Raw genomic sequence first — 14,286 nt, forward strand, 5'->3', positions numbered from 1 at the left:
TGGCTCTTGTGCGAGTGACACATGAGGTTTTTCGAGCGAGATCGTTGCCGGTGCCCCTGGACTGGCTCTTGTGCGGGTGGCACATAAAAGACACCATTTCGAGCGTGGCCGTTTTTGTGCGGGTGACACGTAAAAGCACCCACTACACTCTCTGAGTGGTTGGCGTTAGGAAGGGCATCCAGCTGTAGAAACTTTGCCAAATTAGATTGGAGCCTGGTGTTGCCATCCGGTTTCACCAGTCCTCAGTCAAGTCGTCCAACCCATGCTAGCATGGAAGGCGGATGTTAAACGATGATGATGATGATGATGATGTTGTCAGTGAATCTTGATATTTTGTTTTTGTCATTGTAGGCTGAAACAGATGAGGAACTGAAGAAGACCCAAACCTCTTTGGACGAGACTCAGATGAAGCTGCAGCAGACAGAAGATGCTCTTCAGACAGTTGTTAGTGAACATGGAAAAGCACAGAAAGAACTGCAGCAATCTCTTGATGAAACATTGAGCAACTTCCAGCAGCAGAGCCAGGAAATCGGTCACATCTGTCATTTCCTTGGTATTACTGAGATTTCTGTGGAGAAACTATTCTATGTGGTGAAAGAGAAAGCTGAGTGTGTCACGGAACTGCAGCAGAGACTTGAAATTATTGAGAAGTCTCAGGATGAGAAACAGAATGCTTTTGAGAGTAAAGAAACTGAGCTTGAATCGTTGAAATCCCAGCTTCAGGACTACAACAAAAATGTTCAACTTTCCATGCACGACAGAGCAGCTGAGAATAATTCATATAAAGAAAATTTGTCAATGAAGGATCAAAATATAAAGTTACTTCAGGAAACTATTGATACTCAGACAGCTGAAATATGTAAGTTTAAGGAACTGCAAGTCTCTCAGGAGCAGAAAGAAAAGGGAGCCAGTGAGAAGTTGCAAGAATTCCTCTCTCAAACCGCCCTGTTTCAGAGTCAAATAGAAGCTTTGCAGAAAGATGCTGAAAGTAAACAAAGAAGTTTATCGGAGTCTGAAGCTAAAGTAGAGAGTTTACAGCAATCTCTGCAAGAAAAAGTTGAAGAATTTACCAAAGTGGTTTCTGTACAATCCAGAATGGATGAAGATAGTGGCAAGATTATGGCAGAGAAACAGGCACAATTAGAAAACCTTAAATCTTCACTGGATCAAATGACCAACTTTCTAAATGAGAAACAATTTGAGTTTGATAGCAAACGTGAAGAAATGAACTCTGTTGTATTGCAGCTGAACACTGAAAAGACAGAAAAAGATGCTCAAATCGAAAGTCTTTCTGTGAAAGTGTCTGAATTGACTGCAAGCTTCAATGAATCTAAAGTGTTTTGTGAGAAAGTGCAGGCTGAGAAGGTGGCCCATGAAAGGACCATGCAAGTATCTGGTGAAATGGTGAAAGATTTGCTTATCAATAGACTTGGGACTTTATCAACAGATTCTGAAATGGAAATGCCTCTATCAGAGACTATTGGATTAGTTATTTCTCAAATAGAAGGATTGCTATCAGAGAAAGTTCGGCTTGAATCAATGCTACAACATTCCGAAAAAAATAATGAATCACTTAAATCCAACATTGAAGAATTGGAAAATAAATGTAGCCAGAATGAGTTGACTTTGATGAGTCTACAATCAGATTCTTCACAGCAAGAACTAGCGGTGAAGAAACTTATGGAAGAGAAAGATGTAAAAATCACTTCTTTACAGGACAATGTTGAAAGCTTAAATTTGTCATTACAACAAAGCCAGCTTCATGAAAATGACTTAACACAACAGATTAAAAATGTTCAAGACAGTTCCAACTTCATGCAGCAGCAACTGACTGATGCCAAAAATCAAGTAGAGGCATTGACGCAACAACAAACCAGTCTACAGGAAGAACTGAGGCTCTTAAAAGACCAGGAAATTTCTAGGGAAACCAACAGGCAAGATCTGGAGATTTTGCTGGAAGAACAAGGAAAGAAGGTGAGACTTTTGTCTGAAAATTTAGAATTAGTGTCACATGAAAAGAAATGCATGCATGCTGAGGTTGAAAATGGTATACGTGAAATACAACTTGTTACTAACACTAATTTAGAATTAACCAGAAAGATAGGGCAGCTACAAGATTTGTTGTCTGAGAAGGAAGGTTTAGTTCAACATTACTCAGATGAACTAGAAAAGGAAAAATCTCAATTAAATGTTCATTTAGAAAAATGCTCTAATCAAATTAATGATCTTGAACAAGCACTTGCTTCATCTAATTCTAAATTGTCTGAAGTTTCAGCTAGTAATCTTACCTTTGAAAAATCTCTTACTGAACACAAAGATCGAGTGGAATGGTTAGAGGTGGAGAACAATCAGCTTCTGTTAAAACTATCTGAATATGATAACAACCAGTTGTTGTTACACGAGAAAGAGCAGGTGTTGGCCAGAGATAATGAGGATATTGTAGGTAAATTAGTTAAAGCTGAACAGGTGATGTCAGAGAGAGAAGGTACCATTGGGGAACTTGAAACCAATCTTAAAAATGCTGAAGATAAAATAAAGGAAAACAATGCAATGCTACAAGAAGCATGTTGGGAGAAGAAAGATTTGGAAGACAAACTTAAGGAACTTGGTAACAGGTTGGAAGTAGAAAAAGAGCTTAGAGTAAATATTGAAACAGTTAATAAAAATATAAAGGAATCATTTGAAGATTATCATCAAAAGACAGTTCAAGAACTGCAGGAGCAAAGCAGTCTAATAACGTCTTCTAATAAAGCGGCTGAAAAACAGCGAGAAGAAAATCTTAGTTTAAGCAACAAACTCTCTTCATTACAAAGTCGTTTTGATAATCAGTTGGCTGAGAGGAATCACTGTATTATTGGTCTTGAGGAACAGTTGCAGAAATCTGTGGCAAACGAAAATAGATTAGTAAAAGAGATAGAATTGTTGCAGTCGGAGAAACATGAAGCTGAAATGGATATTGTTAACTTTAAAGTGAGTTTACAGGAGAAGGAAGATTTGATTAGAAATTTACTATTGTCTGTCGATGAAACTAAAGAATTCCAAGAAGTTAGTAAAGAGAAATTCCAGATGTTGCTCCAAGAGAACCAGTTCTATGAACAAGTTATCAAAGATCTTCAATCTGAACTAAAAGATAGTAAAGAACTAGGAGTCACGAGTGAGAAATCTTTGGAAAAAATGAAGAATAGTGTCAAAGAAGGAGAGGTCGCCGTGGAAAGTTTTAGGAAGTCTTATGAAAATCTGAAACAAGAACATGATATACTCTGCCAAAAATTGAAAGAATCTGAATATAATCTGGAGGAAAAAAATTTGGAGCTTTCTAGATTTCAAGGTGTTCTTCATGATTCTCAACTGGCGCTGGAAGACTCGTTTGAAAAGGTAAAGAAAGAATCCGAACTAACTATTACCGATTTAATAAACAAGAATCAAGTCCTTACTACTGAAATCAGTAATCTCAGACTCCAGATAGATGAAGGAAATAAGTCTCAAGAAATGGTGGGAAGGTTGAAGAAGGAATTGGTTGAGAAGTCAAAAGAATGTGCTCAACTTAAAACTAAAATCTCCAGCAATGAAGAAGATTGTTCTGAAATGAATCAATTGATTGATGCTTGTTTGTTGAATAATTATGGTAAAGAGTCTTTACCGGAACCTCTCCCACCAAGATTACAGTCTTCTGGGATGCCCTTTAAGAATGTGAAGAAACAGACCCCAAATTCCAATGTTGATGGCGCTTTAAAGAAAAAACCTGCTAAAAAGTCTACAAGAAAATCAAAGAGCACATCTTCTTTGAATAATGGTAACACAGCTGCTGATTCCTCTGAAAGACACAATGAATCTGATATTTCTTTGAAAGAGGAATGTGGGAACAAAATTATTATAAAGAAATTAAAAGAGTTAGTTCAAGAACGAGAAAACCTATTTTCGTTATTAGACTCTTTAAATTCAAACTTTGAGAAAGATGCTCTGAAAGAAGAAAGCATTCCAGGCCAAATTAACCAATTTTGTAAATATTTGCAAGAACAGAAATTGATGCTAGAAGACTTACAACAAATGCAAACGGACAGGGAATTGGCATTCGGTTCAGCTGCCAAACAACTGACAGAAATCTATGAGAACTGTGCTTGTATTTTGGTTAATGGGTCAGAGCAGATGCCATCACAGGATTCTGATTTTATTGTATGTTCTAATGATAAAAGTGAAAATAATCAACTTGAAAATTTGGTTGATAAATTTTCAAATTTGTTTCATGTTCTTCAGACTTGGAAAGAAACGCATGTGAGCATCCTGGATGTAAACACAAGAGAAACTTCTGGAAAATGCTCTGAAGAGAAAGTGGTCACACAGGATCCTAGTCAATCACAATTTGTTGTTGAAAAAGAGAGAGTTCTTGCAATTGAAGAATCGGCTCAGATAGGCAGCAAAAAAGATCCAAATATTTCAAGAGTATCTGAAGAAATTTTACACAATACAGCACCTATGCAAAAAACTATTTTGAATTTCTTTGCAAAATGCCAACAGATTGGAATCAATGTTACTCCTCCAGCCACAGTTAATAAGGGAAACCTGAGCGAAGAAGATATTCTTGAAGCGTCACTGAATGCCTTGTTTGACAGAGTTGCTTGTTTAGGCAAAGAATCGCAAGATCTGAAGGCATTTGTACAGGCTTTGGAAGGATCTTCTCAGGATCAGGTGTTGGAGTTGATAAAAAGAAAAGATCAATTTATTGGTGATCCCAAACTTACTGATTCTGTGTTAAATGTAAATAGTTTGGTTGAATTTGATGAAGAGAAAATCAAGTTGGAGAAAAATGGTAGATTGGTAAAAGAGAAAGATGAGTTGCAGACGAGGTTAATTGAAGTGCTGAAGGAGAAGGAAATGTTGGAGTGTCAGATGGATGAGGTGGAGCTGCTGAGGATTACCATCAGAAAATTGGAAGAAGATCTGAAGAAGAAATTGGTGGAAAAAGATCGTGTTGCCGAGCAATTGGCTAAAGTGGATATGGAACTGGTGTCAACTTGTCAAGAACGGGATAAAGTGAAGAACCATCTGGAACAAGTGTTACGGGAGCATAAAAAATGTCTTGATATAGAAAGCCGTCTTGAAAAAGTGTTGAGGGACAAGCAGGTTTTATCCCAAAAGGTTATGGATATGGAAAGTAAAATAAGTCAAATGAAAATCGATAAAGAACGAATGAAAAAGCAGCTGGCAGGGACAAAACCCAAAACTGAAAAAAATACACCCTTGCTTAAGCGCCGGACAAGAAGTCAAGAAATTGGGGATAAAAAAGTCAACAAGAATCCAGAAGATGTAAAGAGAAAGTCATCTTTGACCAAAAAAACTACTGAAAAGGGTCTTTCTACGATGTCAGCTTCCAGATATGGAAGTGTGGAATCGGTGAGAAGTGAAATTCTAAGAGTTGGTTCTCCAACTTTGAGTGAAAAATCATATGGTACATCAGATTCTTGTGCATCTGAGATGTGTTTGCGAGATGAGCTCATGGAATTGAGGTCCAAGACAGACGCTTATTCTAAACATTTTGAAGAACTGAAAATGTTTTGGAGAAATGATATTTGTAAAACTTTGAGTGAAATATTGTCACCTGACGTTAGTCTTATAAAAGAGCCAAACGAAGCAGAAATTAATGAAAAAGTCAGTGAAAATGCTGAGTTAATTGCAATTAAGGTTGAAAATATTAAAACTGAAATGTCAGAAGTGTTAACTAAAATTGGAAATTGGAAATCTTCTTTTTCTGAAATTAAAACTTCTGAGAAAGAACCAGCTAAGGAAAGATATCTGGATGAGACCCCAGATGTGAAGGATACGGAAGTTGAAAATAAACCTAAAAGGGATGAATCGGTGGCAAGAAATGAAGTTCCAGATTTATGCAATAAAAATGAACGCTTGAAGCAAATGTGTGTAAAGTTAAAGAAATCTTATCATCAAAGCAATGCTGAGATAGAAGCACTGAAGAATCAGTTGGAAACGGTGAACTCAAAGGCTGTGAGGTTGGATGAACAACTGAAAGAAAAAGAAATAAAGATTAATGACTTTGAAATTTTAGTGACCGAACTGAAAGATGGTTTAGATGTTAAAACTGCTGAGATATTGGAACTAAATTCTACTGCTGATAGTAAACAGTTGTCTTTGGAAGATGGAATGAAACAGCTTCAGATGACATTATCTGCAAGGAATGAAGAACTTTGTGCTACAAGAAACTGCTGTGAAACAATTCAAGAGTCATTTTCTTTATTGGTAAAAGAGATTTTGGAACTGGTTTCACAAAATCAGTTCCACAAACCTGAAGCGGATTCTTCACAGAATCATTTCAAACAACTCTTTGAAGATTTGGGTTCAGGACTATTTCAAAGTTTAGATGAATGTCAACAAAAAAGTTTTAAAACTGCAGAAGCTTTAGAAACGGTAAGCCGTTTCTTGAGTCAGTACCAAAGGTACCAACAAGAGATTTTCATAGTTTTTGGATCTTTCATGAGTTGTCTCAAAGAAATCCAAAACGATATCAAAGAAGAAAGCTTGAAAGCTAACACAAAATCACATGATGCTGTTTTAGAAGATTTAAATAAAATTGTCAACAATAGCAACTATCTGGAACATTCTACGTCGACAGAAGAACAGGTTGACCTGGTGAAACCAAAGCCTGAAATGTGCCCATTGGATGATTCAGACACACAGACAGGTGTGAATTTTTTAAACTGGCTTCGGGGATATTTGAAAGACCTGGCACTGTCTCGTGATGCTGACAATGCTCGGTTCCTGGACATTGTATCAGAGTTGAACGTTGTAGTTTTGTCTAAAGAAGAAGCCATCCAGAAAATGAGTGAAACTATGGAAGCTCTGTCTTCTGAACGTAAGAAACTTGTCAAAGAAGTTGCTAGACTACAGAATGCCTGTGATGATAGCCACAGCACGGCCGTCAGTCATTCGGAAGAGACAAAGAGGGTGAAAAACTCTTTGGATGCTCTTGAAAGTAGAATCTCTGGTCTTTTGACTTATGTGAAAGATGTCCACGGTTCCACATTGGAAACAATAATGGAAGAGAGCGAGGAAGAAGAGGAATGCCATGATGATGTCACAGACGGATTGGTAAATAAGCTGGCTGGCAGCACAGCAAATCTGGACAATTTGCAGAGTCTGGAGAAGCACTTTGCTGCCTTCGCCGCTGCCTATTCTCATGTAGCCAATGTTTGTAACAACCAGGGCAGTGAAATTGAAAAACTTAGGAGTTTGTTGACAAAACAGCAGGAATTGTCTGTGAAATGTCCAGAAGAAATGTCTTCCATCAGTGGCAGCCAAAATGTCTCGGAACTGGACGGCAGCAACCACCCTGTCCTTACACAGAACCTTGACACCACACGAGATACTCAGCCGACGCCTCAACATGTAAGGATCAATTACTACACTGTTATTTCGATGCTCTTTACTTTCCCTTTTTGCATTGGAGATTCCTTCTATGTATTTTCTTCCATATTTCTTCCAGACCCTTCGTCTCTTTCCTCTACTAAAAGCATGGGTTATATGCAATTCTGCAAAAATCCCTCTTTGTTATTAATTTTTTCAACATTTTCTTTTTATTGTATGTTTTCCCTGCATAACAAAGTACAGTTCTGTGTGTGCCATACGTGTGTAGCGTTTTGTGTTGCTTGTTCTCTATTGCATTCACAGTATTCCACATGATGTGTTGTGGTTAAGGCCTTGCTGTACTTCTTTCACTCTGTCGTAGGTCTCAGGGGTTTTGCTATTCATCAATGAGATAAAGTACCGACCAAGCACTAGAGGTCAATGCTATTGGGTAATGCCCTTCCCCCTGTTTCATATCTCATACCTACACTAAGAACTATTGTTTTTATGGTGATGGTGGTGGTGGTGGTGGTTGTGATGGTGGTGGTAATGGTGTTGATGGTGGTGGTAATGGTGGTGGTGGTGGTGGTGGTGGTGGTGGTGGTGTATAATAGAATCAGCAGAAATGACTATTATGTTCTGAGTTCAAATCCTGTGGAGGCCTACTTTGTCTTTCATCTTTATGGAGGTCAGTGAACCTAAAGTAGCAGTCAAGCAGTTGATGCCATTAACCAGATAATTCCTTCTATAAAATATTTGGTGCTTTGATCAGAAATGTTTTGGCAGAATCATTAAATTGTTGGACAAAAATGCTTGGTGGCATTTTCTTCTGGCTCTTTACATTCTTAGTTTAATCGCTGCTTTTCATCCTCTCAAGGTTGATAAAATCAGTGCAAGTTTGAGCAATGGGGCTCATGTAAACACCTTGCCCCTCCCCTCAAAATTTCTTGCCTTGTTCCAAAATTAGAAATAATAATAATAATAGCTATTATTGTTATGTTTGGGTTTGCTTTGTTTTTATTTATTTATTCACATGTTGTTGTTATTATTTAAAAAGAAACAGACGACCGTGTGTATGTGAATATATTTTGAAAACTCTAACTTTTGTTTCTCATCAATGTCATTGCAGACGTCTGTGGAACTGGATAAAATATCTCTGGAATTAGATGAAGTGAAGCAGGAGAAACTTCAAGTTGATCAACAGTTGGTCTCAGTCCAAAAACAAAACGAAGAACTGCAGACTAAGTGGACCGATCTAGTCACAGCCAACCAAGAAATGCAGTCTTATATGCAGAATGTGCAGCATGAAATGCAACAGGTTAAGTTAGAATTACGATCAACTGATGAACATTCTAAGTTAAAAGACTTGCAAATACAGGAACTGTCATCACAAGTTGAGGAGAAGTCTGCTGAGATTAATAAACTGTCGACTCATTTGCAAGAAACTGAAAGAAATTTAGATTTGGTTAATAAAAGTTTGGTTGAGAAAGACACTCACGTGAATGAATTGAAAGAACTATTGGAAAGAAAGAATAAACAACAGCAAGAGAATGATTCTGTAGAGGAGCAAAACAAACAAGACGTGTTGTTGCTGAAGGAACAACTTTCGGTTAGAGAACAGCAACTGCAGCATCTGACTTTAGAGATTGCTGAGAATATGAAGATGCATGAGGAGCAACAAGGGAGACTGAAAGAAAAAGATGAAAAGATAATGTCACTTTTAGAAAACATGCAGGAATTAGAAGAACAGTTAACGAGTTCGTTTAACACGAAAGAAGGGAGTGAAGGAAAGATAGCGGAGTTGGAGGATGCTCTTCAGAAAGAGAAAGAAGCACTTGATTCAACAAAGAAATCGCTTCAAAATAAAGAAAACCAATATTTGAAAGTCTTAGCAACGGCCAAGAAATTGAAATTACAGGTTCAAGAGGCAAAGAATGAAAGTAAACTTGGCAAAGATGAAATGAAAGAAACGAATGCAAAAGTATTTGAAGAAATTAATTCAATGAATTCATTTTTTCAACAGAAAGTTTCTCTTGTATTGAGTGAGTGGCCAGAATTGGCGGAGGTTGAGGGAAAAGACATTGGTGGAGCAAAGCTGTTTGAGAAAAGAATGGAGGAGTCTGGCAGTGTTGGTACCGAGCCATGTAAAGCAACACTGTCACTGCTGCAGAAATTGATGTCTACTTTAGAAGCAGCAAAACATGTAGTGGTTGAGAGTCAGCAGGAGAATCAGACATTGAAACAGTTAAGTTACGAACAGGAAGTCCTTTTATCAGACTTCAATCAGAAACAGGAACTATTATTGTCCCAAAATTTGGAGAAGGAAGATCTTCTAGCTATCATTGAAGAGAAAAATCAAAAAATGCTAGAATTGCAAGACAGAGTTTATGAAGTTGAGCAGAGTTTGAAGACAATGGAAACAGAAACGGAGAAAGATGTCAGGATTACATTTCTCAATGGACAACTGGATGAATCTGGCCGTACAATTCATCTTCTTCAAGAAGAAATCACCAATAAGAACAAAGAGTTGGAAGATAACAAACTAAACGCTTCAAAATGGGAACAAAAGCTGATGGAATTGACTGATCAGGATGATCACCGGCTGAAAGAAATGACTCTAAAGATGCAGGAACTGTCAGCAGAAATTAATGCAAAGAATGCATGTATTGAAGAGCAATCATTGCTCCTGAAAGCTTCTGAAGAAAAAATGGTTGGTGTTGGTAATGAGATTTCTGAAAAAGAAACTGTAATTTCAGAGCTAAAAAATGCTTTGGATGATGTTAGCAAACAGAACCAACATACTGTTGAAGAACTGAAGAAGCTTAAGGAAATGTATAACCAAACGGTGGAAGAATTGCAATTAAATAAAGAAGAGATAAACAGCAAAGATGTCCTGCTGAAACAGATTCAAAACCAACTGGAAGCTGTTTCAAATGAAGTTCAGCAAAAGGAACAATTAATTGTGGAATATAAAGAAGAATTAGAATATTTGAGAGAGAGAGAAAGCGAAAGGGCTGCTTCTGATCTTGAGCCAGATTTAAGGATTTTGTATGAAAAACTGAAGGCAGAATCTGGTCGGATGAGTTTAGAAAAGGAACAGTTAACTTCTGAGTGGAAGGAGTCCATTAATGAAAATAATCGGTTAAATGCTGAACTCCAGAAGTCTGACTCAAAGAGGAAAGCTTTGGAAGAAAGTCTGAATGTGAGTCATGAAAATATTGCGAAAATGGAAGAAGATATTGAAAAATTTACTGAAGATCTCTTGCAGTCTTCTAAAGAGAAAACGGTGCTTTCAGAAAATCTAGAACAATTAAAGAAAGAAAACTCCATGCTTAAGGAGAAGTGTAATCCTGCATCTTCCGAAACGTATTCTGTAGAAGTGCCTTTGGAACCAAATCTAGTGAAAGAGCATCAAGGTAGCTTATACAGTGCTCGCATTGAGAAAGAGTCTATTCAGAGGTCAGAGGTTAAGAATCCCTCTGAGAGTTTGTTAATAGAGAAAGAATTACATGATGTGCAAGAGAGATTCGAAAGTCTTTCTCGAGAACATGAGACATTAAAGAATAAACATCAAATAACAACAGAAAAATGTGAGAAGTTATTAGTGAAGCTGAAATCTTTTAAAGATAAAAATGATAATCTTTTAAAAGAAATGGAAAATCTAAAGATACAGAAGGTAGGTGAGGAATCGAAAGTTATTCAACTCCAGAATGACCTTCATTCTGAAAAAGTAAAATATCAAGAACTTTCAGTATTCTGTCAACAAGGACAAAAGTCTCAGAGTGAAGCTGCTGAAAAACTGGCAGAGTTTGAGAATAATAAGAAAGAAAACGAGAAAGTAAATCAGAAGTTGTCCAAGAGTAATTCTGAGTTGCAGTCAAAATGTGAAAAACTGTCGAAACAAATTGAAAATGTCTTGTCAGAAAAATCTGATTTTGAAAATAAGTGGATCAGTCTGAAACAAGAAATGGAGACTGCCAGCAATCAGTATTCTGTGGAGAAGTCTACCTTGTTGAATAAAATCGCAAATTTAGAAGGAGAATGTAAAAATGTCTATGCAGACCTAGAAGACTTCCAACAACTTGTTAAGAAACAGAAGGAAAGTCAAGATAATTTGAAGAGTGAAAACCACAAGTTGAGAGAGAGCGTTTCGAAATATGAGAAAGAACTATTAAACAGCAGCATTGCTAAGGATCATTGCAGTCAAGTTGAAATTCAGTTACAAGGTTTGTCTGAAGAACGGGATAACTTAAAAGATCAAGTGGATGCTGCCAGAGAAGAAGTTGTTAGCCATCGTAAGGAAGTGCAGACATTGAGGAAACAGTTTGAAGAAGCAAAAAATAAAATGTCGCAGGAACAGGAAATGTTAGTCGCAGAGTTAGAAAAGACGAAGAGGGAATCTGATGAGAGAGATGGGTTGGCGAAAAATGATCTAGAAGTGAGGCTGTCTAATGTTGAAAAAGAATTAGAAGCTAAAGTATGTGAGATAATCCATTTAAAGGATGAGAATCAAATGTTGTTAGAAAAGATGAAGAATGAAATGAATGAAAGAGAACTGTACAAAAGAGAAGCCCGAGAAGCTGGTGCCATTGAAGAACAGTTAAGGGAATCTCAGAAACGAGAAGGAGTACTTGAGCAAGAAAAGATGTTTCTAGAAGAAAATTTCCAAGCTGTTAAGATGGAGCTGGAGGCAAACAAAGAAATGTTGAGACAGAATATGAAAGAAATTGAAGAATTGACAGCAGAAGTAAATCGGTTAACAAAGGAAATTAGCAGTCGGGAAGTTTGGAAGAGACAGCTTGAAGAGGCTGAGCTAGAAGTGAGTCGAAAAGAAGAAAGCTTGTCTCTTTTGAAGAATGAAGTGGACATTCTGAATGAGCAAATTGAAAGACTGACTGCCGAAGGCCATGATTTAGAGAACACATGCCAGTCTGTAGATGGATTGAAAAAAGAAAACAGTAAGCTTACCACAGAGCTACAACAAATAGTTTTACAAAATAAAGAGTTGGTTTCCAGCAAAGAGGAATTGTCTGTGGTGAACGAACGCTATAACAAACTATTGATGGATAACACGCATTTGGCAAAGCAGTTTGAAGAGCTTAGGAACAAAATGCAGACCCAAGTGGAAAAAGAACAAAGTTTTGCTCATGAGCAGCAAGAACATTTGAAACGAGAGCAAGTAACATTTACTAAAAGAGTTGAAGAACTAGAAGATCATGTGCAGGAACTGACCAATCAGAACACACAGTTGAAACAGGATATGGTGCAAGTGAACAGCTCACTGAAAGAAGCTCATTTTGAGAATGAATCTCTTAAGTCACAACTGCAGGTCATTCAAAATGGTGGTGATCGGCTAAACCAGTTCCAAGAAGAGTATCAGAAATTGCAGGAACAATTTTCTAAGAGTATCGAGCAAAACAACAGTGTTCAGGCGGAATTGAACCAAGCCAACCATCGACTCCAATTGAGGGAGTCAAGGTGTCAGCAGTTGGCAATGCAGGTAACACCCTCTTTCATTCTGTACTGTTGTGGCTGTAAGGTTTAGGTGATGAATTATGAACTGCATGGTCATGATTTCAAATCCTGTTCACAGCTATTGTTTTTCATGTTATATTTTTGTATTTCTTTTTGTGTTTAGCCCAAAGTAAAGAGGTCATACCTGCTGACTTTTCAGTCCTTTTGTCTTTTTAGCAGATCTCTAAAAAATGAAACTCTTTTACAGGAGTGATTCTCATTTTTTCCTATGGATCCCTTAGATTCTTAATTGGTTCCTACTGGACACTTCACAACCATTCAATGTTTTAAAAAAAGTCCTATTTTTATGATTAAACATTGTTAGGAATTGTATAAAAAGTTATTAAAATATTTTGAGTATTGTAGAAGTGTAACCCATTTACTGGAGATAAATTTTAATAACAAAATCTTCTAGGGATCTCCAAGGGTCTTCTGGACCCCAGCTGAGAACCACAGCTTTACAATTTTCTTTAACTTGTATTGAGTCCTCTTTGGATGTCTGGGCTCCTAAATTTTTGATTGAAAAATTGTCACAAGCATTCATCTTGGGGTACACAACATCTTATAGCAGAAACAGCTGTCAGCTGATGAAGTTACCTTGTTTCCTTGTCATTTCTTTAAGCTGGTAGCACGTAAAAGACACCATTTGAGCATGACCGATGCCACTACCACCTGACTGGCTCCCATGCTGGTGGCGTGTAAAAAGCATCCACGACACTGGATTTGATAAAATACAAACTGAAATTCTAATTATGAAACGCAACTTTGATAAACTAATAGAAAACCATTTACTTTCTTAGGTGAGCCAGTTAGCAGAGGACCGCAGTTACCTTAATGTCCAAATGGGCAATTTGTCTTTGGCCCTTCGTGAGAAAGAAAAAGAGTCAAGCAGCTTAGCCCATCAAATAAAGGATAGTTATGAGAAACAGACCAAACTTCAACAGAGGGTAAGTATTCAGATTATATATATATATATGTAGTGTGTATTTGTCTGTCTGATGAATTTCTTATAGGAAACACTCTACATGTTTATCTAACATGCAAAACTTTAGAAATTCCTATTACGAAATGGAACATGTGTAATGGTGAATAAATAATACCAAAAAATTTCTAATTTCCTGTTTTAACACCATCCGAATGTGGTCGATGCCGGTGCCACCTGACTGGCTCCTGTGCCAGTGGCACATAAAAAGCACTCACTACACTCCTGGAGTGGTTGGCATTAGGAAGGGCATCCAGCTGTAGAAACCTTGCCAGATCATACTGGAGCCTGGTGCAGCCCACTCGCTTGCCAGACCTCAGTCAAACCGTCCAACCCATGCCAGCATGGAATGCGGACGTTAAACGATGATGATGATGATGATGATATATGTGTGTGTTCAGAGTTCAACTCCAGTAAGGGTCAACTTTGACCTTTAT

At 37.4% G+C, this 14,286-nt stretch overlaps 1 protein-coding gene across 1 annotated transcript in view; it reads left to right on the forward strand.

The window, feature by feature from the left end:
* The window catches only part of LOC106871201 (A-kinase anchor protein 9), a 53,100-nt gene that overhangs the window by 33,591 nt on the left and 5,223 nt on the right, over positions 1–14,286 (forward strand). The window contains exons 13-15 of the mRNA XM_014917547.2: positions 352–7,395; positions 8,483–12,853; positions 13,668–13,814. Of these exons, the coding sequence (XP_014773033.1) occupies positions 352–7,395; positions 8,483–12,853; positions 13,668–13,814 (11,562 nt within the window). The remainder of the gene's footprint in view (positions 1–351; positions 7,396–8,482; positions 12,854–13,667; positions 13,815–14,286) is intronic.

This window comes from Octopus bimaculoides, chromosome 23 (assembly GCF_001194135.2).
Source record: "Octopus bimaculoides isolate UCB-OBI-ISO-001 chromosome 23, ASM119413v2, whole genome shotgun sequence".
Lineage (NCBI taxonomy): Eukaryota > Metazoa > Mollusca > Cephalopoda > Octopoda > Octopodidae > Octopus > Octopus bimaculoides.